This window comes from Myotis lucifugus, unplaced genomic scaffold (genome assembly GCF_000147115.1).
Source record: "Myotis lucifugus unplaced genomic scaffold, Myoluc2.0 scaffold_71, whole genome shotgun sequence".
NCBI classification, from domain to species: domain Eukaryota; kingdom Metazoa; phylum Chordata; class Mammalia; order Chiroptera; family Vespertilionidae; genus Myotis; species Myotis lucifugus.
Genome location: NW_005871119.1, coordinates 434,308 through 461,405, shown reverse-complemented (window position 1 = coordinate 461,405; position 27,098 = coordinate 434,308). Strand labels below are relative to the sequence as shown.

The 27,098-nt window shown below is 39.3% G+C and overlaps 2 protein-coding genes across 9 annotated transcripts in view; one reads left to right on the top strand and one right to left on the bottom strand.

Moving 5' to 3' along the window:
• The window catches only part of DOPEY1 (dopey family member 1), a 52,934-nt gene extending 49,543 nt beyond the window's left edge, over positions 1 to 3,391 (top strand). The window contains exons 26-27 of one of the 2 annotated variants that reach the window (XM_023755179.1): positions 885 to 944; positions 2,789 to 3,094. In XM_023755179.1, the coding sequence (XP_023610947.1) occupies positions 885 to 944; positions 2,789 to 3,094 (366 nt within the window). Of the gene's footprint in view, positions 1 to 884; positions 945 to 2,788 lie in introns of both variants that reach the window. The other variant, XM_023755180.1, reaches the window with a different exon arrangement.
• On the bottom strand, positions 166 to 27,011 carry PGM3 (phosphoglucomutase 3). Of its 7 annotated transcripts, XR_002829695.1 has the most exons (14): positions 26,140 to 26,296; positions 24,574 to 24,779; positions 22,296 to 22,480; positions 20,892 to 20,959; positions 16,104 to 16,237; positions 14,283 to 14,478; positions 12,189 to 12,346; positions 11,395 to 11,478; positions 9,385 to 9,483; positions 7,829 to 7,942; positions 6,852 to 6,974; positions 5,727 to 5,900; positions 4,028 to 4,171; positions 166 to 448 (listed from the first exon to the last, which is right to left on the bottom strand). XR_002829695.1 is itself a non-coding variant. In XM_023755182.1 (13 exons), exons 1-13 carry the CDS (start codon positions 26,231 to 26,233, stop codon positions 416 to 418), a joined length of 1,668 nt encoding a protein of 555 aa, XP_023610950.1. In that variant the 5' UTR covers positions 26,234 to 26,297; the 3' UTR covers positions 166 to 415. The 7 variants fall into 7 exon arrangements, 6 of the variants coding, with proteins under 6 accessions (XP_023610950.1, XP_023610951.1, XP_006090413.1 ...); XM_023755182.1 differs by lacking the exon at positions 4,028 to 4,171 and having other exon boundaries at positions 26,140 to 26,297; XM_023755183.1 differs by lacking the exons at positions 166 to 448; positions 4,028 to 4,171 and adding an exon at positions 455 to 1,238 and having other exon boundaries at positions 26,140 to 26,297.
• Positions 27,012 to 27,098: the final 87 nt, after the last annotated feature.

Below are 27,098 nucleotides of genomic sequence, written 5' to 3'. Positions count from 1 at the left end.
CATGTATACCTTTTGACTCCCCAAACCTGAACTACTAATAGCCTACTGTTGACCTTACCAATAATGTAAACAGTCGATTAACACATATTGTGTATGTTACATGAATTATATACTGTATTCTTACAATAAAATAAACTAGCGAAAAGAAAATGTTAAGAAAAATCATAAGGAAAATAAATTTACAGCATTTATTGAAAAAATCTGTATATAAGTGTACACATATAGTTTAAACCTATAGTTGTTCAAGGGTCAGTTGTATGAATTTAGCATGCCATCAGTGAGCCTTTGTTACAAATCTTTTATTTTGCCTTCAAAAATTTAAAAAGTAAATTGTACAATTTGGGGATTTTGAGTTCTAGTCTTCAGAATGTGCTTTGAGTGCTCAGAAATTTTCCAGTCTTCTGGGGTCCCCTACTCAGGCAGTAGCTCCAAAACCACATTCTACAAACTATAGAAAATGGAATGGAGACAGGTGATTAAAAAGGAGGTTGTACTTGAAGGATTTAAAATCAAGTTATTTCTTTAGGGACCAAGTAAAAGGACAGAGTCAAAGATGAAAGTTGGGTCCAGAGTTTAGGGTAGGATTTAAGTACTTCCACTTTGATATCACAGGTTTGAAAAAATATTCATGATAGCAAATCCAGAAGCAAGGTGACTATATATGACCCCTAGGCACATTTACTCTGTCATCATTGCATGTCATTATTGAGCATTTTTATAAGATTCCTCCCTTATCTAAGGGATAAATATGACAATCTTATCCCACAGAGTAAGAAACCAGTTTTGATTGGAAAGCATACCCAAAACACTTTAAACAAGGCCTTCATGGCCAAGCATACTTTTCATGGAACAAAGGCTATGAGTTCTCCTCTTTCCTTCCACAGGACAAGGAGGAGGACTTTAAGACAGTGATTTTGGAGGGATTGGAGATGACCAAGCATCAGGTGAGGGTGGCTTTTTGATGCTTGTAATATGGCAGCAAAAGTTGCCACATCTGTACCAAATATTGAGACATAAACCCAGGTCTGAATTTCAACCATTACAACAGAGTTAAAAAGGAAGTCTTTCTTCAAGTATAGATTGGCGAAGTGAAAGGAGAAACCGTTTGTATGGAAACGTGTTTGACTTTTTAATTTTACTTATTATTGAGGAAGGTGATTCTGATTAAGAGCAATACACCAAGACAAGTCCTTCTTCTTGGTCAAGCGCTTAGTTAAGTCCCTCTCTTAAAGGTACATCTGGACAGGAACATAAACAAAAGGTTAACCTTAGTTCTCTTACATTGGAAAATATTTATGTAGAGGGATCAAATATATTCATTTTACTTTAGGATAATGTTTAATACGCTCTAATTACTATGGAATTGTCGTTTGATTTAGGGAACTAAAGGTGGTATGGTCAGCCAACTAATGGTAGTCAATACTGTGAAAATCAGTCCTGGGACTGTCATTAAAGCAAGTGTTATAGTTAAGAGAAAGGGAGATGGATCGAGCCCACAACCCAGGCATATGCTCAACCACTGACCCACGCCATCTGGGCAGGAAGATATTTTTTTATAGCCTATAATTGAGACTGGAGGTTAAATCACTACTAACGTATTATATTAACTAAGAGATAGCTGGGATTTTCTGGCCATCAAGAATTGGATGATCTTTTTTTCTTCACATAGTCTCCTGTTTTAACTTAAATCTTTTTTCCTTTCTCAGGATTTTATTTTTAAATTGGCAAACAAAATTAGCAAACAAATCTGTGAGCACACACAAGAAAATGAACTGGATTTTGCATCTCCTTTCTCCACTAGGAAACTAGCGATTAAAATATTAGGTAGAATCAAGTTTCTTGGCAACATCTGATCTTGTAACTAATATGACAGATTGTAATTCTGTTTCCTGAGTTCCACTTGATTTTTCCTTTTTTTCTCCAGTTTAGTGTTTGTTTTCATATCTTTGAGTCTGCCTAAGTTCAAGCATCTTTAGTTCTTATAACTTTTTCCAGACATATTGATATTTAACAGCTGTGTTTGTATATTTAGTGGCTTTTCACATTAGCTTCTTAGTACACAGATGATCTTGTGTTTATTTAGTTGACAGAATTTTTACATATATACATTCTCATTTGACTTTCCTGCTGCAAGATAGAGTCCCCCATTTTACAGAGGAACCGTTCTGTATCTTGCCCAAGGACACACAGTAAGTAAATGACAGAGCTAGGGCACTAACCTGGATATTTTTACTCCAGTTCCAGCTCTCCTCCCCACATTGTTTAGCACAACACAGAAACAGTCTCCCGAGGGTTCCTTTCCTTTCTCTGTGCTGATGACAATTACTCACTTTGGGTCCTGCTACCATCTTGCGGCAAGTTTAAGCCACTTGGCTAATAGGGAATTGAGTTACTAATGGTAAAATGTATAAGAATCTTTGTTCCTTCCTGGCCTTCTGTAGCCAAGTCCTTGGTTACATTAGTGGGAGTCCAGAAATCTGGGAGCTTTTTGAGTATATGCAAAGCACAAAATGAACTTTTAATATTTGACTCTCCCTATCCAAAACCAATTCTATTAAGCTTCTTTATGCATTCTAGTTGAAAAATGTAACCAGTGTTTGACTCCTCTATATTCACTTAATAACTGGTATCCAAAGGCCTCAGTTAGAAGCAAGAATCTTAAGTCTACAATGAAGATGTAATATCATCAGTTGTATTTGTTTAACTGTTTATTGATGTTTATTCCTTTTTAAGTATTCTCATGTACTATAACATCTGTTAATAACAATTCCCTTTTTGTTTTCTGCAGAAAAATCCAGAGGAAGACAACTCAGGGAGAACATTAGGTTGGGAGCCGGGGCACTTGCTGCTCACCATCTGTACCGTGCGCAGTATTGAGCAGCTCCTGCCATTCTTCAATGTGCTCAGTCAAGTCTTCAACAGCAAAGTCACTAGCCGATGTGTGGGACACTCAGGGAGCCCTGTCCTCTACTCAAACACTTTCCCTAATACGGACATGAAACTGGAAAACCACAAACCATTTTCCAGCAAAGCCAGGCAAAAAATAGAAGAGATGGTAGAAAAAGATTTTCTGGAAGGAGTGATAAAAACTTGAGCACCACAAGTGGTTCCATTTAGTTTAAATGTAAATGTTATCATTTAAAACAAACATTACTCTGAGTTCTATAGTTTTTTTTTTTTTTTGTATGTAACAAAACACATTTCAGGTTGTATTTAATTTAAGTATTTGTAAATAAGAGCAAACGTCTGAATGTGGCCTGGATCACGTATAAATATTGTTGGCTCATATTGATTATGGTGCCTAAGAGAGATCTATATATGCATATATAGTTCATTGTTTTACTGTCCTGAGTTCTCTTAAACCTGCAAAATACACACTGCACATTTTTTTCTATTGGCGTCAAGATTGGTTTAATTTAGATTGGTTGGGGAATTTTTCTTTCTGTTATTAACCATATTTTAGTGCCAGAGGTTTGGTGATGCATTACAATTAGCTTTCTCCCACATACCTTCACTAAGAGGAATAAGGAATAACCGAAGCCTGAAGCCTGGGACATAATCTCTTTACACGCAGCTTGTCCACCTCAGTACAGAGATGTACAGCCTCCATATCCCACCTCTGAGCTCCTGACGATGGTAACTGAAGAGGTAAGTCACTTAAAAATCACTCTGAAGATTTTGCTGGAGAACAATTGACTGCAAACAACATCCTGGTTAGGTAATGGCTACAGAAAAGACATCCCAACATGTTGCTAATAAGATTTAATTTTCCAGCAGCCCTCATGATTTCTTCCCAGCATACATTATAAAGTTAATTGAATCATATATGTAAGCCCCAATATCTTACATTAGTGAGACTGAAACTAGAGGTAAGTTTCATTTAAAAGAAAAAACAACGAATTTAACGAGTGTAAGGAATTATTCTGGTAGTGTTTAAGAAAAACAATCAGACCTAGAAACAATCCATTAAGGTGCAGTAAACATTATGGTTATAGATGTGTTTGAACCGTCACAATAATGGCTTTACCGTTCTATAAAAACCTTTCAAAAATCCAGTCTCTCAAGAATGTAAAAATTGTCTTCATAAACCTGGTTGGGGACTTTCTCCAACCCCTCCAGCCAGCTGAAATACCGCCAAGCTCACTTCATGTGCCAGGCTGTCTGCACTTTCCTGAAAAGTACATTAAAGGTGATTAGATGGGAAAGGCTACTTGCAGCTAACCCTGAGGGAAGGGGAGGGAGCTTCCTGATTGTTTCACTAACAAATTCAAATGAAAACTTTTTTTTCATCTTTCAGTAGCAAATTCTAACCACCTTAAATACATGGGAAATAAGTCAAAGTCTCTCAAATAAGGTAAGTTCTTAATCAAATCAGATTATAGTTATTCCAAAACGGAATATATTTAATAAAACATAGTCCTTAAAGGCAAAACACAGCCATAATTATCCTAAGAGTAAGTAACTCTTAAGTTCCCCAGATAGCCTCTCCTCACCCCGCCAGGGGTATTTATTCTTTACATTAGAAGGCTGGTGCATGAATTCCTGCACCAGTAGGGTCCCTTGGCCGAGACCGGCTCTCCGACATCCCCTGAGGGGTCCCGGATTGCGGGAGGGCTCCAGGGCATGTCCAGCCCATCTTGCTCAGTCCTGATCAATCAGCTGGACCCCAGCAGCAAGCTAACCTACCAGTCGGAACGTCTACCCCCTGGTGGTGAGTGAACATCATAGTGACTGCTCAAACAGCCTTAGCATATTATGCTTTGAATGGTTGAACGGATGACTGGACACTTAGCATATTAGGCTTTTATTATATAGGATTCTGGGATGGCCTAAGGGAGGGGTCCTCAAACTACGGCCCGCGGGCCACATGCAAATACAAATATTGTATTTATTCCCATTTTGTTTTTTTACTTCAAAATAAGATATGTGCAGTGTGCATAGGAATTTGTTCACAGTTTTTTTTTAAACTATAGTCCGGCCCTCCAACGATCTGAGGGACAGTGAACTAGCCCCCCGTTTAAAAAGTTTGAGGACCCCTGGCCTAAGGCTTCTGCAGAAAAGGTGCCAGCTAATGTATACATTAATGGAAAATGTCTCCTTCTGAGCCCCTATTCAATAGACTATTTTGCCTCCACTGTGCAAATTTTTTATCAAGGATTTATGGTGACAGAAAACGATGTGTGAGAGGGCAAATTTTAATATACAATCACAAAGATCTGACCCTATCACAAAAACAGCAAAAGCACAGAACAAGGCTGTCATTTAAAGGAAATACTTCAAAAAACAAATTGAGAGTCAATTTCAGAAATGGACCTCAACCCTGATTGTTTTCATGAAACAACAGGATTATGTTTTTGTAGGAAAAAAAACAACCAGAAAATAATTCAACATGTGTCAAGCTAAGTACCTATTAGTTATTCATGCCACAATTACAAATATGGCTTTTAGGAAATATAGAATAAATCAAAAGAAAAATATTTTGGGAAAGAATCTAAGTGGGTGTAATTTTGTTCAACTATATAACAACCACTGATGAAAATAATTTTGTAATCTTAATATGAACCTAAAAGGCTCCATAAACAAATATCAGACATTAAATCCTTAATTATCACAGTGAGATTGCAACACTATTAAAATAGTTTTCACCTCCTACTACCACCCCCTACTACCTATGTTGTTATTGGATTCCCACTGCACATTTTTTCAATAGAACTGTATCAGCTTACTTGTGAGTCTGCTTCTGCGTATACTCGGACTATATCTTCTGTACCAGAGGGCCGGACGAAAGCTCGGGAAAGCTTGTACTTCTTCACCAGGTCGTCGATTGCCTCCTGTAGCCCTGGGGGTGTGACTGCTTTCCTTTCAGCATCCGTGGTACTAATAACTTGCCTGTCTGCAACCTATGCACAAGCATTTCATGCTTGTTATAATTTCATCCCCATTTCAATTTAACAATAACAGCGCTACATTTCAGCTTCTTGTACACAAAGTACAGCACAGAAAGTAAAGTATCAAATTAAGCATACAATGAAATTACATTAAAATTTTATAATTATTTCTGCCAAAAGCAGGGTTGTTGATATCAACTTTTCTTAGTTTCTTCAGTCTACAAAGAACTACCTTTAGCAAAAAGAAATAACATTTCCACATACTGTCTTACAGCTAACTACCACTAAAATAACGGCCAGTAAATACCGTATGACTTAAGTCACTGATCAAGTTAGTTTTAAAAAATCATCTATTATGTAAGAGGATCATGAGAATCTCCTAGTCACAGTGCTCCAGACTAATCTGAACAATCAGCAGCAATTTCTGTGAACTCTGGAGGTGAATGTGTAAACTGGTATAAATCTACATGGAAATCAATTAGCCGTTTATCTTAAATGCCTTTTAAAAATTCTCTCCCTTTGAGCCCACAGATTCTACTCAGCATCTAGCCTGAGGAACTATTTTTACTCGAAATGATAGGCTATCCAGGACGTGCTTCAAAATAATATGGGAATGTGGAGAATGTAGAGGGAACAACTCAAAATCTACTGAAGCTGGGTATACAGGGGTTCATTATTTTGTTCTCTCTATATGTATGTTTTAAGTTTTCCATAATTTTTCAGTGATATATAGTTATAATAGATTTGGAAACCAAATACTTCTCAAAGAATAGAATGGTTAAGAATTATTCTGTAATCTTTAAAGATACGAAAAAATACAGTTAGATGATATAAGACATCATTTTCCATGTAATATTTATGTTTAGAATGAAATACGAAACACTTGGGAAACATTTTTATATAGTGAGATTTGAAATAATAGGTTTTAATTTTTAAAAAAGAATTTTAAAATCTTGCTCACACCTTCACTTTGAGCTGTCGGTTTGGAAGATCCGTATAGAGAGCATCCCACTGTTGTATAGTCAGCCCTTTCAGAGCCAAGATTGCCTCGATCACCAGCATGTCAGAAATAGCATCACCGGCTGCCTGCAAGATGGGAGACAATGGAAGGAACCATTCAACTACAAGGAACGATTAGATGTGAATGTGTCTTAGAAAACTAAGTTTCCTGTGCTTCCTGCTCCTCCCCCTATGCAGCAACATTAACTGGTGTGGATAAATTAAATATTAATGAGGGGGAAAAACTAGCTCTTGAAAAACTTGCCTTTAATCTTCCTCCTTAGCTATAAAATGAAATTACATAACTCTTAAGATTCCAGCATTAACATTCTATAATTCAAATTTTTCTTTGTAACTAGATCCCTTTTGAGATATGCCGTGATGGAAGGCATCATGCAAAGTCTTAGAGAAATAGGAGCTTTGGTGTAAGACATATCTGAAGTTGAAGCCATGTTCTGCCACTTATTAGCTCTAAGCCTTTGTTTCTTCATATATAAAATGACAATTATAATAACCCTTCTCTCTATGTTACAGCAAGGTTTACACAATACGGTATGTAAAGTGCCCAAAATGTGCAAGATGCTCAAATGTTACTTCCACTGCCATTAGTTACACTCCAATTCTACCCAGTCTGACCCACGAGACAACTGATTGTTCTTCCTGAGTTTTGAGAAAATAGGTTTAAAAAAACATATTTAGTCATATATATACTCAGAGGCTGAATCTAATGAAATTTTTCATCAAAAAATGTAGGGCAAGGGAAGCACTTCAATGTTCTGTCATTGTCATTTCAGTGTAAATCTCCACTGTATGGGCCATGGTTGTGAGAAAGTTTGCAGGACTTCACCACTTTAATTTTTTATATAAGCCCACTATTCTGTCCACCTTCTTTATGAATAATGTGAAAGTAACCAAGACCCCACCAGCCCATCAGTTCTAACCTGGTTAAACAAATCAATAATGTTTTCAAGCATCTTAGCAGCTTTCCTTTTCTTATCTTCTAATTCTTCTGCTAGCTGTTTTATCTTCATTTCAGCAGTTTTACTAAACAACACCTGCAATGAGAGGTACACAATCACAAAACTACCCCAGGCCCAGTCATAAGTACTATCATGCTAAACCACTTTTGAAATTCTCAATGAATCTGGAGAAACTAAGGGGAAAAATAATGGCAGCCTTACAATGTATGAAATTAAGATCAAAGCAAAACCCAAAAGATATTACTAAGGAGAAAAAAGGTCCTTTGTGGATTATAAAACTGGTTATTAACATTTAAAGAGCTGATGACAAATAAAATACCACCTTGGCAAAGGTGATCACATACATTATGTTTGTCCCTCAGCCAGTTTAATCAGCTCTGTGCAACCAGGTTTCTTAGGTGGATCTGTATCATTTTACCTGAAGTACATAATTCATTGCAACTAGTATCTTTTTGTCCTAAAATTAAGACTGTAAGCCAGGCAGAAGTAGAAAGCGCACTCCACTCACCTATATCATATTGTGGCAAATAGTGCCAAACTATTATAACATACATCACGTTCCTCAAGATTTCTGTCATTTTGAAATGCCTTTCCCATGATTTTAGTGCCTTCAGATGCCCGCCACTGAGGAGGAACTGCATACCATGCTCAGCCACTTGCTAAAATTCTTATTTGTTGGTAAACTAAGGTGCAGCTGGTCACTTGTTTGACTAGAATACAGCCATACACATTCATTTACCGCACACCAGCAGGCCTGACCAGTTGTAACAGACATTATAGTCCCAAAGCCTAAAATATTTACTATCTACCCTTTATATTCATTCACCAACCTCTGCATTAGATCACTGAAGCTATCTTTTAGTTGTATTTTCTAAGAACTTATTTTACTTCTACTTTCATTCATTGCCTCTAGAAGCCAATTTTGAAATTCATGAGGAAAAGTATTTGACTTAGATAAGTGTGTTGGGCACCTCAAATCTATCTATGAAATGAGGTAAAGTATTAAAACATTTAAAGAAAAATTATGTACTTTATGAATATTCTAAAAACCATTTTTACACACCAAAATTGTGAATTTTATGGCAGGTGAGTTATATTTCAAAAAACTTTTAAAAACATTCTGTCTGCTAAGAGCACCATAAAAAAAAAGTGTATGCTTACTGCTAATTACATTTCCAGTTGTTTATAACTTAATTCTCAAGCTATCCAACACTTTTCAATTTACCACACCTACTATACTTGTTACCACCTATGGCCAGTTGAACAGAGTATTTTTAAATGATGTATAGACAACCAGCTTATTAAAAAATTAAGATGTGCATTCTTATAAGTAACTATACTGTAAGAACAAATTAGCATTATTTCTTCACTCTCAAAGGAAGATCAACCAAATCAAATTCTACTACCATCCCAATAATTTCAACAAAGTAGAATATTACCTATTACTAACCAGATATAGAATCCCCATCATTAAAAAAAAGTGCCAGCTAAAGTTGTAATTGTTTAAGAGAACTTACTGTGCCATGCCCATTTGCTTCAAAATAAATTCCAATATCAAACTCCTGAGCCTTATGATGCAAATGTTTTACACCAGTTTTAGTACAATAGACTGGGACCTATAACACATTAAAAAAAATAACAGCAATTATTCAATCAGCAAATTCATTGTGTACCTACTAGTCAGGGATACAATAGGGAGCAACACCTGGGGCTTAATCTAGTGAGGAAGAAAGCTCAATTTAGCTACAGGATGAAGAGTGGCTTAGAGTAGAGGTTTACAAGCTTTTATTATAAAAGGCCAATTCTAGGCTTTGCAACCACATTGTCTGTTACAATTGCTCAACTCTCATTATCTGTGAAAGCAGCCACAGACAATACAAAAACAAATTAGCATGGCTGTATTCCAATAAACCTTTATAAGCAGGCTGGATTTCCCAGCTTAAGAAGGGGCCATTAGGAGTTTTCTAGGATTAATCCCAGTAGGAAATTATGGAGGTTGCACTGGCAACAGTGGTCAAAGTCTTGATAGTGCAAAACTACAAAAAGACCAAATAAGATGGACATTTGATTGGATTTAGGAAGCCTCAAGAATCATTAGAGCTAAAAGTATTTAACCCTTTGCGGTCCAATGTTATTTTTGGAATTCAAACAGTCTGGTCCAAATTAATTGACGGGATTGAATGTTGAACTTTTTAATGTTCTTATTGCTCGACATTGGACCTGCTCCTAGCACCTGGTCTGTCGAGTCAGCCTCAAGGTTGGACCAAAAAGGGTTAATTTATTAGAAAATGGTTGAAAACAGTTTCTGATGTATTCAGTTTCTTAAATGGTATCTTACCTATAAGAGATTTTTAAGACAGAACATAGGAATTAAAATAGTAAAACAACCACCTGAATACTGAAAATCCTGTGAAAAGTAGGCAATTGGGCCCCTGATGGAAGTCCCTTGAGTAACTCTACTGTAAACCACTTTTGCCCCACCCTGAAATCAATCAGATCACAAACTCCAGCCTCCAGATGAGTTTTATTGTGCCTGCTCACTATTTTTCTTAAAATTTATATCAGTTGCCAAGACTTAAAAAATCAGAAATTTACATGAAAATTTCTGTTTCAGCTCCTCACAGCTGGCTTGGGCACACTCTTCCTAGTCCTCACCTGCCCACTGTACTCATTCACTTCAGCTGTCCAGATCCTATAGGAACCTGGCTTCACCATTCCTACTTTAAAACGAGTGGCAAGACAAAAATAGCAAAATGCAGGAACTTACAAAGGGATACACAAAAGTTAAAAAAGACTGCAGTAGCTAGTGAGAAAAAGAGTCAAGGCAAACAGACCCAATTTTGGCCATGAACCTCTAACACTTAGAGCAGTGTCATACAGATGGTGGTCATCTGGTGGACATTGGGGAAATAATCAGAAACAGAATCTATCAACCCAAAAAACTTCTCCACAGAAGAGTAAGAAGACAGTTTTATTACTGAATAAGCATTAAGCCAGACTAGTGATACACATCATAGTCAATCTGCTAAAAGGCTGCAAAGACAGAAAGTCCCTCTTTTGCATCAGGAACAATTTAATTTTTTAATTTCTAGTTAGCCTTACATGAACAAAGACTCAGCTTCATGCACTACAACCTATTCACTTTTATGAGGGTATTTATTTTCCACACAGAAATATCTTACAGTCTACACTAATAAAAGAGAAACATGCAAATTGCTGTCACTCTGCTACGCCTACCAGCCAATCAGAGCGACTATGCAAATTAACCCAACAAAGATGGTGGTTAATTTGCATATGCAGGCATAGAGCGAAGACTGAAGGCTTCGGCCAGAGTGAAGACTGCTACAACTGGAGGGGAGAAGCCAAGCCTCCCTGCTGCCAGACCAAAGGCCTGGGTCCCGTGTGCCAGAGGAAAACCGGTGCCAGCAGCCAGGGGAAGGAAGGCCTATTGCACGAATCTCTTTGTGCAACAGGCCTCTAGTAAAATATAATTAAGAAACCACCAGAAAATGGAAATGGTTCAGTACCTTCATAACGTCTTCAAGATACCGTGTTGAGCTTCCATTTGCATATGCAGTTTGTACAACGCCAATATTCAGACTTTCTCCAATCTAGGCAAAAACAATGAAATGACCATGCATCTAAAGCAAAAACACTCCAAAGCAAACATACATTCTAAAGGATGACAAAGTGATCAACAAATTCAGCTGTGCCTTATTTTATGCAATAAATAAATGACTCAATCAAAATTTACATATAGGCCAGAAAAAAAGCTAAAATACTTCTGGGCATTATTTAAAACAATTCTACAAGGAATCTTTTATAAAGAAACATGTGGTTTCTTGATCTGTATCTCTTTAATTTTTTAAATAAAAGTATTTATTGAATTCTTGAAGTATATCTTGAAGTAGATCATAATAATTGCTTCCCATTCATCCTATAAGGCTAGCCAGAGATTTCCAAAAGATCAAAACAAATCTCTGAGGATGAAATTTCCTATTTAAGCTTGAAGCTTTGGGGATTTATGGTGGAACTCCCATTATTAAAGTGTCAGCTATGAAGAATTCAAAACTTCAAAAAGCTTCAAATCATAACACTTTGTCAATATAAGGAAGCAAAGAGTAACTTCGAATTCCAAAACCAGTTCTCCAAAGTTGAAATGTCTAGAATAACCATATCTTTTTGTATTTTCCAGCCACACATGTAAGGAACTTCCCATAAATTGTGCCTTTGAGACATTCAACTGACTGCTATAGAGGCTAAAGAACTATTTCACCAATAAGTCTAGTTTTAAAGGGTAGTCAATCACTCCCTGCCATACCTCCAACAGGAGCTCTTTAAGGAAACTACTAATGAGTGTTGCTATCTTGTCTCCATCAATGAGATGAAAGTGGCCATCTGCATCATAGTAGTAATAAATAATTCTGTCTGCATCTCCATCAAAGGAACAGCATCTTTCATTGGGTTTCATTTCTATTCCTAGTACACAGAATAATTAAAAATGCATTTCAGTCTAAAAAACGGGAATACAACTCAATATTAAAAGTTTTAGGTTTTTTTCTTATTCTAGTTGTAAATGGAAATTTTTTCACTAAAGTATGATCACAGCTGGTCTTATGTGTTACACGTAAACATGTCCACTATGATTATTCAAGAAATAGTTAAAATTATCCTTCCAAATAAAAACCAGTGCCTTAATCTTCGAACAGTATGCAGGCTTATTGGTAGTTTTTACAGGGTAAATTCTTTCACAGCTAACTGAAAAAGAAGCATTCAAACTCTATGCTGAACTTGACATTATGCTAAAATAATATTCCACTTTATAAGCCAGTTGGTTTGGCAACATAGGTTCCCATATAGTTGTTTAAAAGCTACAGGTATTCCTGAATGCAATTTATCTAGTCCTACTATGTCCTTTACATATAAAAAAAAATCAGCAATAGATGAGGTATGTGCTTTAATTCAGATAGGGATGATTTTTATTGTTCACACCATCAATAACAAGAAGCTGATGTTTCTATCTCTCCCTCTCCCTCTTAAATCAATAAAAATATATTTAAAAAAACAAAACAGAATTATAGCCCATGAGAGATAAATGGTTTCTGTAATTTGCATAAAATTATTGAAACCTCAGCAACTGTTACAAATTTATTAGATATAAGGATGTCAACATATTGCCAATGCAACATGAAGCAAGTAGGCAGTAAATATGAATTTAAGATTGACTACAGGGTTCAACACAAGCTCCATGAAAGTCAGGGCCTATGGTTTGTTCATACTATAGCCCCAGTGCCTACAGCAAGATAAAAAGCTCATGATTTAGTGAATGGATAGATCAGGGCCTGAGAACTGAGCTGCAGGTAAAGTAGTAGTCAAAACTAGCAACCAATGAAAGGGAGCTTAAATTGGTTAAACTGGAAATTTAAATGCTTACTACAGTAAGGCATAAAGTAACGTTAATGTGAGAAGTCACTAGATAAGGTCTGTAGAATTCTGAAGAATGCAGTCCTGTCTTAGTATGGAGCCACTCTACTGCAGCCAGTCCACGTGACATGAGGTAAAGAGAAGCCAGATTCCAATATTTAAGTGAAATCAAAGCATTTTAAAAATGGCCCTAGCCAGGTAGCTCAGTTGGTTAAAGCGTCATCCCGATACATCAAGGTTGAGGGTTCAATCCCCAGTCAAGACACAAGAATCAACCAATGAATGCAAAATTAGGGGAACAACAAATCGATGTCTAAAATCAATAAACAAAAATTAATAAAAATAAATGGTGGCAACTAATGCAATTAAACACAGACACACAGATCAAACAAAATACATTTGCAAACCAGGCTAACAATTCTGAATCTATAATGCAGCTAAATATAGAAACCTCTTACTACAACTACAACCTGAAGAACAGTCTCCCTCCTAACATGCCCACTGTGGAAAACACTGATTCTGGAAACACATAATTCAGCAGGAGCATTCTCTTTCCACAGTGTGTCTAATTCAATAAGATGAAAAATAATGCTACTTACCTATTGCTATTCTTTAGATCAGTGATTCTCAAAGTGTGGTCCCCAGACCAGCATCATCAAAAAGCCCTGGACTCTTGATAGAAATGCCAATTCCTGTGCTCTACAAACCCGATCCAGACCTACAGACTCAGAAATTCGGCGGGAGAGCCCAGGAATCAGTGTGTGAACAAGCTCTCCAGATTACCAATTTCTGAGTTTGCTTTCCCACTCCACACGCTGTGAGGAGTCCTGTGACCCACAGGCAGAGTCCATGTTTGGAATGGCACTGATGAGTAGGAAGGTGTCCAGATGTCTACAAGTGACACAAAAACCAAATGCATGGCTCTCATTTGGCCACTTCTGTTTGTAAATGAGATTGGTTTCAAAACTCCAAAAACAAATTTTTTACATACCTTGTGGAGGTTTCTGATGACTTTTCACAAAGTCAGCCCCACATAAATGATTGAGTTTCCCTGTAGTCCCAACGTTAAACAACTGAATTGACAGCCCCTGGGAGAAGTAGTTTTTCATTTCTCTCAGCTTCAGGGCCCCTATGCCATTTGCACAGTCAACCTTAAGTAACAGGCATTCGTCACCACTGCAGAAAGCCTTAAAGGAAAGACACAGGGAGGAAAATCTCAAGTTCTAAAGATAAGAGTGAATCATAAGGCATGCATACCCATATGTAAACATCTTCCATTATTTCAGTTCACCTATTTTAAATCAAGAAACAAAAGGGCACACATATTCAGATGAAAATCATAAAACATCAAAGTAAAATTTTAAAATACCCTTTTTGAACACTTTGACACAGGAACAGTTTCAATGATTGAATGACTTATGGAAATGGAGTTTGTTAAACAAAAAATTTACAGCTGAAAGTCTTTTTTAAAAGTCATTGCTAGAAAAAAAAAGACTGCTCTTGGGGTTAGAGTCTAAAACCCCAGCAGCATAGCCAGATAGAAAAAACAGACATGACACTGTCGTCCCAGAGTTGTGCAAGTGTCTTTATATATCACATACGGGAAGAACGATGTGAGTGGTTTACAGGGATTTACATTAGCTATAGACAAAGGGATGGGAGAAGTGAAGCGGGCCAGTTCTGGATAGGCACAGAGTCCAAGTCAGAGTGTTTGCTCCCTTGGATAGGTTATGGGCAAGTGGGAAGTTCATGTTAAATAAGAGGCAGAGGCTCCTGGGGTTCAAAAATGCCTGGCTATTGTCTCTTTAGAACAATTGCAGGCATAGCACCTGGAAATTAATCTGAAGTTCCAAAAGACACCTGCTAATGTGAGCAGTCTCTTGTTAGCTGGTCCACAGCTGTTAACAGGTGAACCGCTGTTTCTTTCTCTCTCTCTCTGGGTACTGTAATTTAATTTAAACCATCTCATAATTTTTTTTTTGTCAAGCTTTCTTAGATTTAGCCTCAATAAAGCAGGGTTCCTTAAAAATAATAGTCTATGTCACATGACAGTCTTTCAAAGGTGGGAATGAGCAGTAAAACATCTCTCATAGTATATAACACCACGAGGCATTTTTGTTTGTTTTTTTCTAATTGACAGTCTCCTCTCCTACCCATCCTCATCCCAGAATATAAATTTTATGAGAGCAAGGGCTTTGTTTTGGTTTGCTGTGCCTGACAATAACATACACTCAATATTTATTGATCAAATGAATTAAGCTCCTCAAATCTCATCCAGGTTTAACATGCCAATTCTCTTAACAAGAAAATCTCAACAGTAAGATGCCTCAAGTGTGATATCAATAGCACCTACTTAAGAGTAAACTCGTCCTGGCCGGTTTGGCTCAGTGGATAGAGCGTTGGCCTGCAGACTGAAGGGTCCCAGGTTCGATTCCGGTCAAGGGCATGTACCTTGGTTGCAGGCACATCCCCAGTGGGGGAGTGTGCAGGAGGCAGCTGATCAATGTTTCTCTCTCATCGATGTTTCTAACTCTCTATCCCTTCCCCTTCCTCTCTGTAAAAAATCAATAAAAATATATTAAAAAAAAAAAAAGAGTAAACTCATCTGAATGAATACTTATAACCACAAGAAAACCACCATGTTTGTTCCCCCAGTGATCTAAGAATGTGTTACATGCCTTGCCAAGTAAATGCCAACACACAGTTAGGATACAAGGACCAGAATTTGTGTAGTCCTGGAAAGAAAATGATATGCCGAATTTTTGGAAAAAGGAGAAGTGACAAACTATGTAATTAACATTCAAGTTTTGACCTGTTTGGTAAGCTCCACAAAGGCCTTGGAGAGCTTCTGGTAGTAGCCTTCTGTGGTGGCCTTTCCATACTGGCCCTGGGTGTTCCGGCAGTACACCATGTAGTGCAGCTGCGGCGTTGTCAGCAAGCCGTAATCTGTCACAGAAGGAAAGAAAGCAATGTGTCACAGTTCTTAACAAAGAAAAAAGTTTAAATGGATTCATACTGAAGGAACTGAAGGTGACAAAATACAGTTCAGAAAACACAAAATGCTAAATTTTAAAAAGCAAAAATATCCACTAAAATCATTACAAGTGCATGTCACATTGTAATTTATAGTAAGAAATATGTATTTGGTCTTTGTCCCCATTCCTGACAGAGCTTCTAAACCCTTGGGATTTCTTAAACAAAGAGAGCAATATGATGTCTTTTATTACCTTAAAAAAGTGATATTTGGGCCCTGGCCTGTGTGTCAAGTGGTTAGAGCTCTGGCCCATGCACAGAAGAATCATAGGTTCGATTCCAGGTAAAGGGCATGCACCTTGGTTGCAGGTTCAATTCCAGGCCTGGTTGGGGCTTGTGCGGGAGGCAACCAATTGATATGTCTCTCTCACATCGATGCTTCTTTCCCTCTCTCTTTCTCCCCACTCCCTCCCTTCCATGCTCTCTAAAAAAGCTACTGAAAGAATATCCTTGTGTGAGGATTTAAAAAAAAAAAAAAAAAAGTGACATTTGGAAAGCCCCTAGGTAACCTAAGCATGGAGGCTGATTTCACATGACTAGAGGGTTGCTACCCTCAGCCCTTTCCCCCACCCCCAACTTCAGAGAGGAAGGCTGGAGAAGCTAGAGATTGGGTTCAGTCACCAATGGCCAATGATTTAATCATTCATACCCATGTAATGAAGCCGCCATAAAAACTCAAAAGACCAAAAGGCCAACGTTCCAGTTGGTGAACATGTGGAGATTGGGATGCTCAGAGAGCATGGAAGCTCTGAATCCCTCCCCACACACCTTTCCCTACACATCTCTTCAACCTAGCTGTCCCTGAGTTAAATCCTTTATAATGAACTAATAACCTAATCAGTAAAATGCTTCTCTGGGTTCTGTGAGCTGCTTTAGCAAATTAACCCAACCCAAGGAGGCTCCAGATTGGTCAGAAGCCCAGACGACCGGGATGTGAAGGAGGTGCGGGGATGGCAGTCTTATGGGACTGAGGTAGGATTAAGCACTACCTCCAGGTAGGTAGTGTCAAATTCAGTTAATTGTTTGGTGGTTATAAAAAATACACTTTGAACACAAACTCAATTCTAAAAGAAATATGAACTACTGATAACAAAATCACTCAGTATAGACAAATAAAAAAACACAGAGCAGTACAGAAAAGTTGTAATTGAGTTATATTTCCAGTAACATTGCAAACTACATAATTCAGATGAACACTCCTACAAACAACCAGAAATGCTAGATTAAAATTTTCTTTTTAGAAGTAACTGCAGTACCAACAAGTTGTAGAGGAAGTAGGCCAAAATCTATTTAAACAGAAGAACTCCACAATTAGAGCTAAGGAAACTAGTTTTATTCTCTGGACATTCCTCAAAACTTGAAATTGAGCTATGGTTTTCAGTGCAAAAAAGTCCATGTTGTTCTAAAAGGGGGGACCCAGTAGAAGGCCAGGCCCTCATAAAGCTGAGGCCCCGGAGGACTATTCTTCAGTGCAAACGTGAGTCAAAGTGAATCAAAAGTGAGTCGTGGAGGGGAAGAGATCAACCAAGGAACGTGTATGCATAGAGGCATAACCAATGGACACAGACAATGCAGGGGGGCTGGGAGAGGACAATGGGGGGGGGGCACATATGTAATACTTTCAACAATAAATAAAAAAACAAAAACAAACGTGAGTCAAGACCCGGCTGGGTGGCTCACTTGGTTGGAGTGTCATCCTGTACACCAGAAAGGTGGCAGGCTTGATTCCCATTTGGAGCACGTACCTAGGTTGTGGGTTAGAACTCTGGTCAGGGTGGCTACTGGAGGCAGCCAATCAATGTTTCTCTCTCTGTCTCAAATCAATAAACTTCTCCTCGGGTGAGGAGTAAAAAAAAATAAGTCAAAAGTCCCCTCCCAGAAAACCTGTCTTAGAACTCAGCACAGGAGAGGGAAAACCCACAGCTAAAGAACATAACCACAATCACATGCCTCCCATGGATTTCCAACCCAAATTCCCATAACCACACGGGTCTAAAAGAACCTTGTCATCAAAGAACCATGTCATCAACCAGCCAGGTAGTACTCCCAGCAGAAGCAAACATTAAACTCTGCGTTCACCATAAACCTCAAAAATGTCCCACAAATAATTTGTTTTTCAAGAAAAACAAATAGCTTATAGTAAAAAATCTAAACACACACAAAAAAAGGCAACATGAGCAAGGAACAGGAGAAATAGATAGCAGGGATAGGCCAGTATCCAATAAATAGTCATTCATGAAATCTGTCAACAGTCTTCAAAGTCATGCACTAGAGTTTGCACTGAAGGCGAAAAGTCATTTAAGTTCTTGGCTGTGGTATAAGGATTAGATGAGAGGAGATGGAGAAACCCCCAAAATAAGTAAAAGCTTAAGTCTAAGGAGGAGAACTGTGTAAGGAAGAGAAAAACTATTCCAAAAGGCATACTAAAGGATGAAACAAATTTTATGACCAATATCAAAATTACCAAATAAACATTCACTAAATGACTATTTACAGTTAATAAAAAGCATAACCCCTCTATTCCACTGATCAACCCAAAAACATAGAAACCATTCTTCACAGTTCTATCCTCATCACATCACAAAATCCTTTGGGTTAAATGTTAATTTCAAGTTCCTCCATTTCTCTTGCTATCATTACTCTTGCACAAACTTCTGCACAGTTTCCTCACTGGTCTCTTTTCCTTTCTTACAACTTTCCTATCTCTCGCTACACAATAGCCAGAGTGACTGCCTTAAAATCCTTTGGTGGAGACCCACTGCATCTGGACTAAAACCCAAATCTTTACCATGACCTCTAAGGCTTGGAATGACTTGGCCCCTGCTCACCTCCCTAATCTTATCTTCCAGTAGCTTCCCCCAAAGTTCCTTGTGCTGTAGCTCCGTTAATCTTTTGTTTCCTGAAATACACTGAAGCTGGAGAGAAATGAAGGAAAGGTTAAAAAAAAAAAACCTCAATTTTTTCTAAAACAAAACAGTAAAAAAGTGATGCTTCTAGAGATAGAATCAAAATGTTGAAAATAACCATTCTAGGAAGAACACAGTTTTGGGCAGAGTGAATGTAAAGCAGGGGCAGCCACCTTATGGGGCGTCATTCAGACCAACGCACTGCACACTGCAGGCTGAGCCACTGCATGTCTGCATTTTCTAAAGCAATAGATGAATGCACATCGTGTAGTATGGGTAAGTAGTATGTATGGAAACTTTTATCTCAGCTATACATACAAGCACACATACACACGTCATGATACCAAATGGGTTTCTTACTATGGGTTGAAATAGTGAAATATAGACTACTGACGGGTTGTAAAAACGCATTCAGAAATGTTTGAAGAATAAATAAATGAGTAAATGAAAGAATATACGTAGCTGGAGCTATGGCGGTAAAGATGACCACTCAGGCAGAGTGAGAGAGAGAAGCGAAGTATGGCCACATTAAGAGAGAGGGTAGAGGAGCACACAGAGACCAACAAGGAACAGTGGCCAAGGAAGCAGAAGCTTAAAGAAAGAGGGAGGCCAAATTATGGACAGCTGCCAAGACATAGACTGAAATAAAAATTTCAAAACATAAATTCTAAAAGTTATTTTTAGGTTGCAGATCCCTTTGAGTATCTCACAAAAGCTATGAGTCCTCTCCCCAGAAACTAAGTGTGAGTGTAGGCAACACTCTGCATACTGTATTAACAGGGTGTGGGCAGCTTAACCAACCACCACCACCCGCCGCAGGTCCCGGACCCAGGTTAAAAATCCCCACTTTTATAACACCCACTGGATTTGACAATTAGAATTCAGGTAAGTGTCAGGAGGCCTTTCACTGGAGGGGCAAGGATGGAGACTGGCCTGCAGTAGGCGAAGTAACGACTAGAGGAGCAAAGAGAGAAGTGAGCTAGGTGAACTATTGGAAGAAGCCAGGTTATCTGTGAAGGAAGGGAAGACACAGGATCTGGAAAGGAGGCTGAAAAGGTGAAGAGAAGAAATTTTTAAAAGAGAACAATCTAACACTAGGAAAATTCACCTCCAAGCACAACGGGTTCATTGTATTCACAAGGGGCCCAACCTATATAAGAAGAGGATTCTAGCCTCCATTTTGTTGCATTTAATACTTCCTCATTTGTTAAAAATAGGGGGGAAAAACCCCAAACCACTTGTCAAAACTTAAAATCATGATTACAAGTAGACCAAAGATACTTTCCATACCTACATGACAGACAACAGCTGATTCCACACGTGATCAGCCATTAGGGAATGAATACCTGATATTGACAAAAACTCCATAGGACAGACTTCAAGTAACTTCAAGGAGTTTTATATCAAGAAGGTCAGCCTTACTAAAGACAGCTGTTTAAGATGCTTCCTACATGTAATGAATGTATACATAAAATAAAATATGCATGCCCAGAAAATTTTTTTTTAATTTTAAAGACTAGTATTTTATATCCTGAAGTTCATTTTTAAAAAACTTTATCTGTACTTTCAAACCTTTCTAAAATAAATATGTATTACTTTTATCATTTTAAAAAATGTTTTTTAAATATTGAATTAATTTACAACTTAAGATAACTACATACCATGGAATTGACCTCCTGAAACAGTGATGCCATCTATTACAGACTGTGAAAGTTTCTCACTGCTGGGCCTAGGAGACAAAAGAAGAAAATAGTACCTCCCATCCAGAAACCAACAGGTAGGTGGCTAGTTCTGAAAGCTAATGCTGAAATTATGTGCTACAAATATCAGAATAGTAAGGTCATTATATTTGAACTGAAACCTGTCAAGTATGAAAACTCTGAAAAAAATAATTTGGGTAGAGTATGAGTAGTCTTTTACAATGTTATTTCTTGGAAAGATACTGGCTTTTAAATGAATTTAGGAAATAGATATAAAGGATGCACTAATTACACTATACCCAAATACCTTGTCAAGTTTGACAATAACTACACATACTGCCTAAGAGCAGTAACTAATACTGCAGCATTGGGTATTAAAGTATCAAGGAAACAGAACTCACTTTTCATTTTAAAACATAAAAACAAATTATCTACCTATCTGAAAATAAAGCAATATATAACTGCCTTGTATATCATTATATAACTGCCTTGTAGAAAAAGATGTTCTGTATTATTTTAACTAGTTAATAGGCAAGAGGCAGATACATGTGGATGGCTTTATTGTGAGATCATTTGCTTCAGAATATAAGTCACCTGGCTATTTCTGCTACCTATACATACCAGTGATCATGGAATCAGTGATAGATGGAAGTCCCTCTGATAACACATTTAAGGGTAAATCACTACTGCAAAGCAATAAGAAATGGAGTAAAAATTTCCTTTAGAAAGCATCTCTGGCTTAAACCAAATCTTATATAAATGTGAATGCTTGTTTCAAAGCACACTTTTAATCTAACATTTTACAAAAAAACCTTTTTGTAAAGGAAGGTAAAAGCTGCCAAATATGACAAATTTGTAGAAATAAACTTAATATTTTACAGTGAACTCCAGCATGGGAAAATAATATAAATATATGGGCCAACAACATGGGATTATAAAATATATCTCTAAATATAATGAGTTAAAATCATGTGTTCTTACTCTACAGGGGAAAAAGTAAACCTAGAAGTACAGGGGGGAGACATTTGTTAATTCTCTCGTGCCAGGAAATGTATTATTTTGCGTAAATTATTTCATGTAATCCTCACAAAAACCCTGTGTTAGGCCTTATCATCAACATTTTATAGATGAGCAAAGGGAAGCTCCAAAAGGTTAAAGTGGATAGTAAGTGTTGGAGTTGGTGTTCTGACTCCAAAACCCAAGCTGCAGTGCTGACTTAGTTCCTGTGTCTCCTACAAAGGCCAGGTAGGGGAGAAGCCTCCCGGGGCAGTTCTGTCTTTCTTTCCATTTATCATGGTACCAAAACTGTTACAATCACTTATACTGAGTTCTCAAAGCTGCTTGCACCACTAACTCAATGGTCACCTGGTATCTCTACCAATCACGACGAAGGCGTCTTGCTGCAGATCCACGGCAGCTTTCTCGCTGATGTCCAGCAGCACTCTCTGCACATCTTGCTCCTCAGCATTTGCCAAACAGGTAGCGTGTTCCTCCCAGGAAGGTGCCAGCATTTCACCCAAAGGATCAACCAATTTGACACCATTGTCTTCCTTAAAAGAAAAACAATTGATAAGCCATCTGTGCATCTTTTTTTTTATGGTAAAAACTTTTTATTTATAAACAACCATGTATTCTTTCACCTGCTAGTATTTCAAACATAAGGGAAGAGCCATAGCATATATTCAATAAAGTGGGTAATGAATAATGTTTATTTAAGAATGTAAAAAGTCTTAGTTATTAACCTTCAACTATTTGTATAGCACATGAGCATCTGTGCATCTTCAAAAGGGTGAGCTGAGGAAGTAAACTCCAGATGCTTTTTCCCAACAAAAGACAGTGATGGCTGAGAGCTTCACCAGTGACCCTTACTGAATGCCAGGCCCTAGACTAGGTGTTTTGTACTCATTAGCTCAGTAGATCTTCATGACCCCACACACCAACCTAATGATCCCATTATTATTCTAATCTGACAAAACGAAGATTCAGATCAAGTTATTTGCTTATGTTCATACAGCCAAGAACTGTCAGTGCTGATAGTAAAACATTAAGTCCATCTGACTCTTTCACCCAATAGACTACACTAGCTTTAAATGGCTGCCATCTGTGCTTTAACCACCCGTTAACTAAGGCACAGCTGGAGCAGAGTGAGGGCCTAGAACTCCTCCTCACTATTACTTTCGATTCTAAGCACATCCTGGCCAGTGTGTCAACCAGTGGGTGGCGCAGAAGCTGAAAACTGACTCCTAATTCTGTCCTGCTCAAATTTCTGGTGGAAAAAAAGTACAGTTTAGAGCAGCGGTCGCCAACCGGTGGTCCGCAGACCACTAGTGGTCCGTAAGGTCCGAAAGGTTGGCGATTGCTGGTTTAGAGTGAATGTCAACTGAAGGAAGCAGCTCAGAATTGTTTTAAGAAATGCAATAAATATGAGGTTCTGCCTACAGATCATTAATAAATTACAGAAATTTAGACATGCATTTATAATAATGCACATTTAGAAGTTGGACAAGCAAAGTCCTCGTGTTTTGGGGGAAGAGGTTACAATCCTACATAGCTTTAACTTACTTTTGATTTAGCTACAAAGGCAAAAATCTCAGGCCATAGTAACCAAACAGAAGCATATTATTCAAATCATGTACATGGTGGGGCAAAAGTAGGTCTACAGTTGTTCATATGGGAAATAATACAATAATTAATAAATAATAATACAAGAATAAATTGTGTTTCGCATACTCACAACTGTTTTTACCCCACCCGTATTAGTGAGCCACAGAATAAGTTTAGTTGTATCAAAAGGAATCTATATTTATAAAAGGCTAAGTGACTCGCGGGTAGCTATGATGCACATTGACCACCAGGGGGGCAGATGCTCAACACAGGATCTGCAGAGCCACAGCAACTTTGCAGAGTGCCATCTCGAACTTTGGGACCCCTCAGGGGGTGTCGGACTGCTGGTTTTAGCCTAACCCCGCAGGCCAGGCCCAGGGACCCCACCTGCCGGAGGGACCCTGCTCACTTCACAGACACCCTTTGAGCCCCAGCACCACCCCAGGTGCCACCTCCTAATTAATTTCCTTTCAATGTGCACGAATCCATACACCAGGCTTCCACTCCTTTGATAAAAACTTGTCATAAACACCAACACCATGAGCCTCATCAACATTTTGTCCAGAGCTCACTTTTGGATCCCTGGAGCCTCCTGTTTGGCTATTTCTTCAGAAAAAGAAACTATTCCCTAGCTATTAAAAAAACCTGTCTGAAAAATTTCAAAATGTACTGTCTTTGCAAACTTTTGCCCTTTCCCCACCTTACTTCTAATCTCTCTAATTTCTGTTAAATTAACAGAGGTAGGATTTTTTTATTACTGATACTGTGGCAACTAATTTGGAAGGACATTCTGTTATTTCTCTAATGTGGACACTCCCCCCAAAAATAACAGTCTCATTTCATTCTCTCCACACCCTCTAATGAATCATGAGCCATATGACCACTCATTAAGAAAAAGCTATTTCACATCCAAAGGCACAAAACGACGTGATGGCCCATTCCTAGAATTAGAATTTGAACACTAGGTCAAACTGCTCAACACATTAAGGTTTGGTCTTGTAAATAAAGGTTTGCTTGATCAGAGAACTAAATGCATTACCTCAGGATTGTGTGATGCTGTTACCATGACTCCTATTGTAGATTTTGTCTGTTTTGACCGCAGAACAGCTAATAATCCCATGCGAAACATGACATGATCAAGATGTTCTGCTTTTGTTCGAAATCCCGCAGTCCCATATTGAAGAATGAGTCCACTGGGCTTGGCATGTAATGCTGAGTGTTTTGTAACAGCATCTAAATCCATGTCTACAAAATTAAGGAATATTTTTCAGGCATATTAAGAAATCTTTCAAGGACCATTTGCTTCAAAAACTGCCACCCCAAATAGGCATGCCTCATTTTGAACCTCCCCAAAGAACCATTTTTTAAAAAATACATTTTATTTATTTTTTACAGAGAGGAAAGGAGAGGGGCAGAGAGTTAGAAACATCGATGAAAGAGAAACATCGATCAGCTGCCTCCTGCACACCTCCTACTGGGGATGTGCCCGAAACCAAGGTACATGCCCTTGACCGGAATCGAACCTGGGACCTTTCAGTCCACAGGCTGACGCTCTATCCACTGAGCCAAACCGGTTAGGGCCAAAGAACCATTTTTTAAGAGAGAAAAGAATGACAGAACAAGTCCTGGGAGTTGGTAGTACCTAGAAAATCTTGCCCCAATTATATTGTCCACTCCAGGGCAGGGGTCAGTTTATCTCACAACTCATCTCCCATTTTGGCTCTAGGGATATCCCTGGACTTGGGTTGAATTTAAAATGGTCCACTCTCAACTAAAATGAAGATTCCACAGCAAGATTCCTAGACTCCTACAAGATCAAAAATCACCTCATTTTACAAGTGGAACAGCTTAGGCCTGGGCCTCAGTTAAATGAGCTAAATTTACGATGGGTAACTGATGACCCTAAAGCCCAAGGCCGTACTCTCAAGGGGACTGGACCTACATACCCAGAGCATGTGGGAAATCTGTGCGGTTCTTTTGTAATTCTTCCGAGCCTACAGAGACTATTCCCAGATGAGAAACAAAGGGTAACAGTCTCCTTCCTCTCCAATACCTTACAGGGGGTGGTTCCAGGACACACTTCTAAGTTAAACTCTGGCCCAGCCAGGTGGCTCCCTTGGTTGGAGCACCCTCCCACACACCAAAAAGGGTTAGGGTTTGATTCTGCTCAGGGCACACAGCTAGGTTGCCGTTTCCATCCTGTTGGGTGCATATGGGAGGCAACTGATGTTTCTCTCCCCCTTCCTCCCTCTCTCTCAAATTAATGAACATATCCTTGGAGAAGGAGGGAGGGAAGGAAGGAAGGAAGGAAGGAAGGAAGGAAGGAAGGAAGGAAGGAAGGAAGGAAGGAAGGAAAGGAAGGAAGCTCTGAAACTAACAACATCTTCCTTTTACCTTTAATTTTAAAAAATCAAACATTGGCCCTTAGCCCTCTAACTTTTCTTAGTCCACTTGGCCACGTCCTCCTCTGGGATAGTCCCATTCCCGGTGGAACTTGGGGCTCCCCGCCTCAGCTGTGTGCACTGCTCAGTCCCTGGGTCAGCCCCCCTTCCAATCAGCCATGAGAGGAGCAGCAGCCCCCCAGCTGCCAGCCTCCCGGGCAAACCTGGCAGGTGCGGGCCGCCTCCAGCAGCCGCGGTGGGCGAGCACCGCCAGCAAAGCCCGTCAACCTTCGGCCGGTGGAGGACCTTGCCTTCCATTTGTAAAACACAGCTGTGCAGCGCTCTGAAATGAGGTGTGCCTGTATCTTGTTTCCTTTATTGCCCTTAATTGCTTCAATGAACAAAAGTTAAAGGAAATGGAGGAAAATGTTTCGTTCGGTTGGAAGAAAGCTGGCGCTCGCCAAGCTGACTTAGTCCCGTCCAAAGTGATCAAACCTCTTTCCCAAGCATGACCACGTTTTGTTAAAAACTGACCCGTGGGTAATGTGTCACGGTTATTCATAGGGCGTAAACCAGCCCTGTAAGTCCAAAAAGTCTTTTTGTTATTATTAAAGATGCGTCCACCCCTTCATGCGTTTCACGTGCTGAAACGACTTTGAATGGGTACGTGAACGCTTTTGTTAAAAGTACTTCCAAGTCCAGGGTCCGCTCTGAAAAAGTTAAGCGTGTCCCCGCCCCCACCCCCCATTCCATCGTCAGCACCCGGGCTGTTCCCTTCCCCTCCGGCCCGAGGCCCCGAGACCCCCGCCCAGGCCCGTGGGCGCGCCGCCCCGCAAGGGACCCTCGGGCCGGCCCGCCCGCTCCCAGGCACAGTGGCGGGTGGGTGTGTCCCGCGCGCAGCAGGTCGGTCAGACCGTTAACCCACCCGCCAGCCCGCGGTCGGCCGAAGCCCCGTGGACCGGAACGTGCCCTCTCGCCGCCGCCCAGCCTCGGAGCCCCCTCACCTCGGCCAGAAGACTCGCCCGCGCCCGCGCCCGCGCCCAGCGGAGAAGCTGCCTCGCGGCTCGCCTGGTACCACCCGGGCGCTCTTGGAACCCGCAGACGTGGCCCTGCGTGACTTCCGGCACGTCGCCACGCCCCCCGGCCAATCACGGCGGGGAGGGTTCGCTGGCCCCGCCCCGCC

What these genes read in the sequence shown, in the direction of transcription:
- PGM3 (XM_023755181.1), bottom strand. Translation starts at nt 26,233, where the DNA reads ATGGAAGGCAAGGTCCTCCACCGGCCGAAGGTTGACGGGCTTTGCTGG. An exon ending in TTAAAGAGCTCCTGTTGGAG is followed by an intron (nt 11,479 to 12,188) that starts GTATGGCAGGGA and finishes GTTTTTGCCTAG; the next exon opens with ATTGGAGAAAGTCTGAATAT. An exon ending in TTATTGATTTGTTTAACCAG is followed by an intron (nt 6,975 to 7,828) that starts GTTAGAACTGAT and finishes CCCATCTTGCAG; the next exon opens with GCAGCCGGTGATGCTATTTC.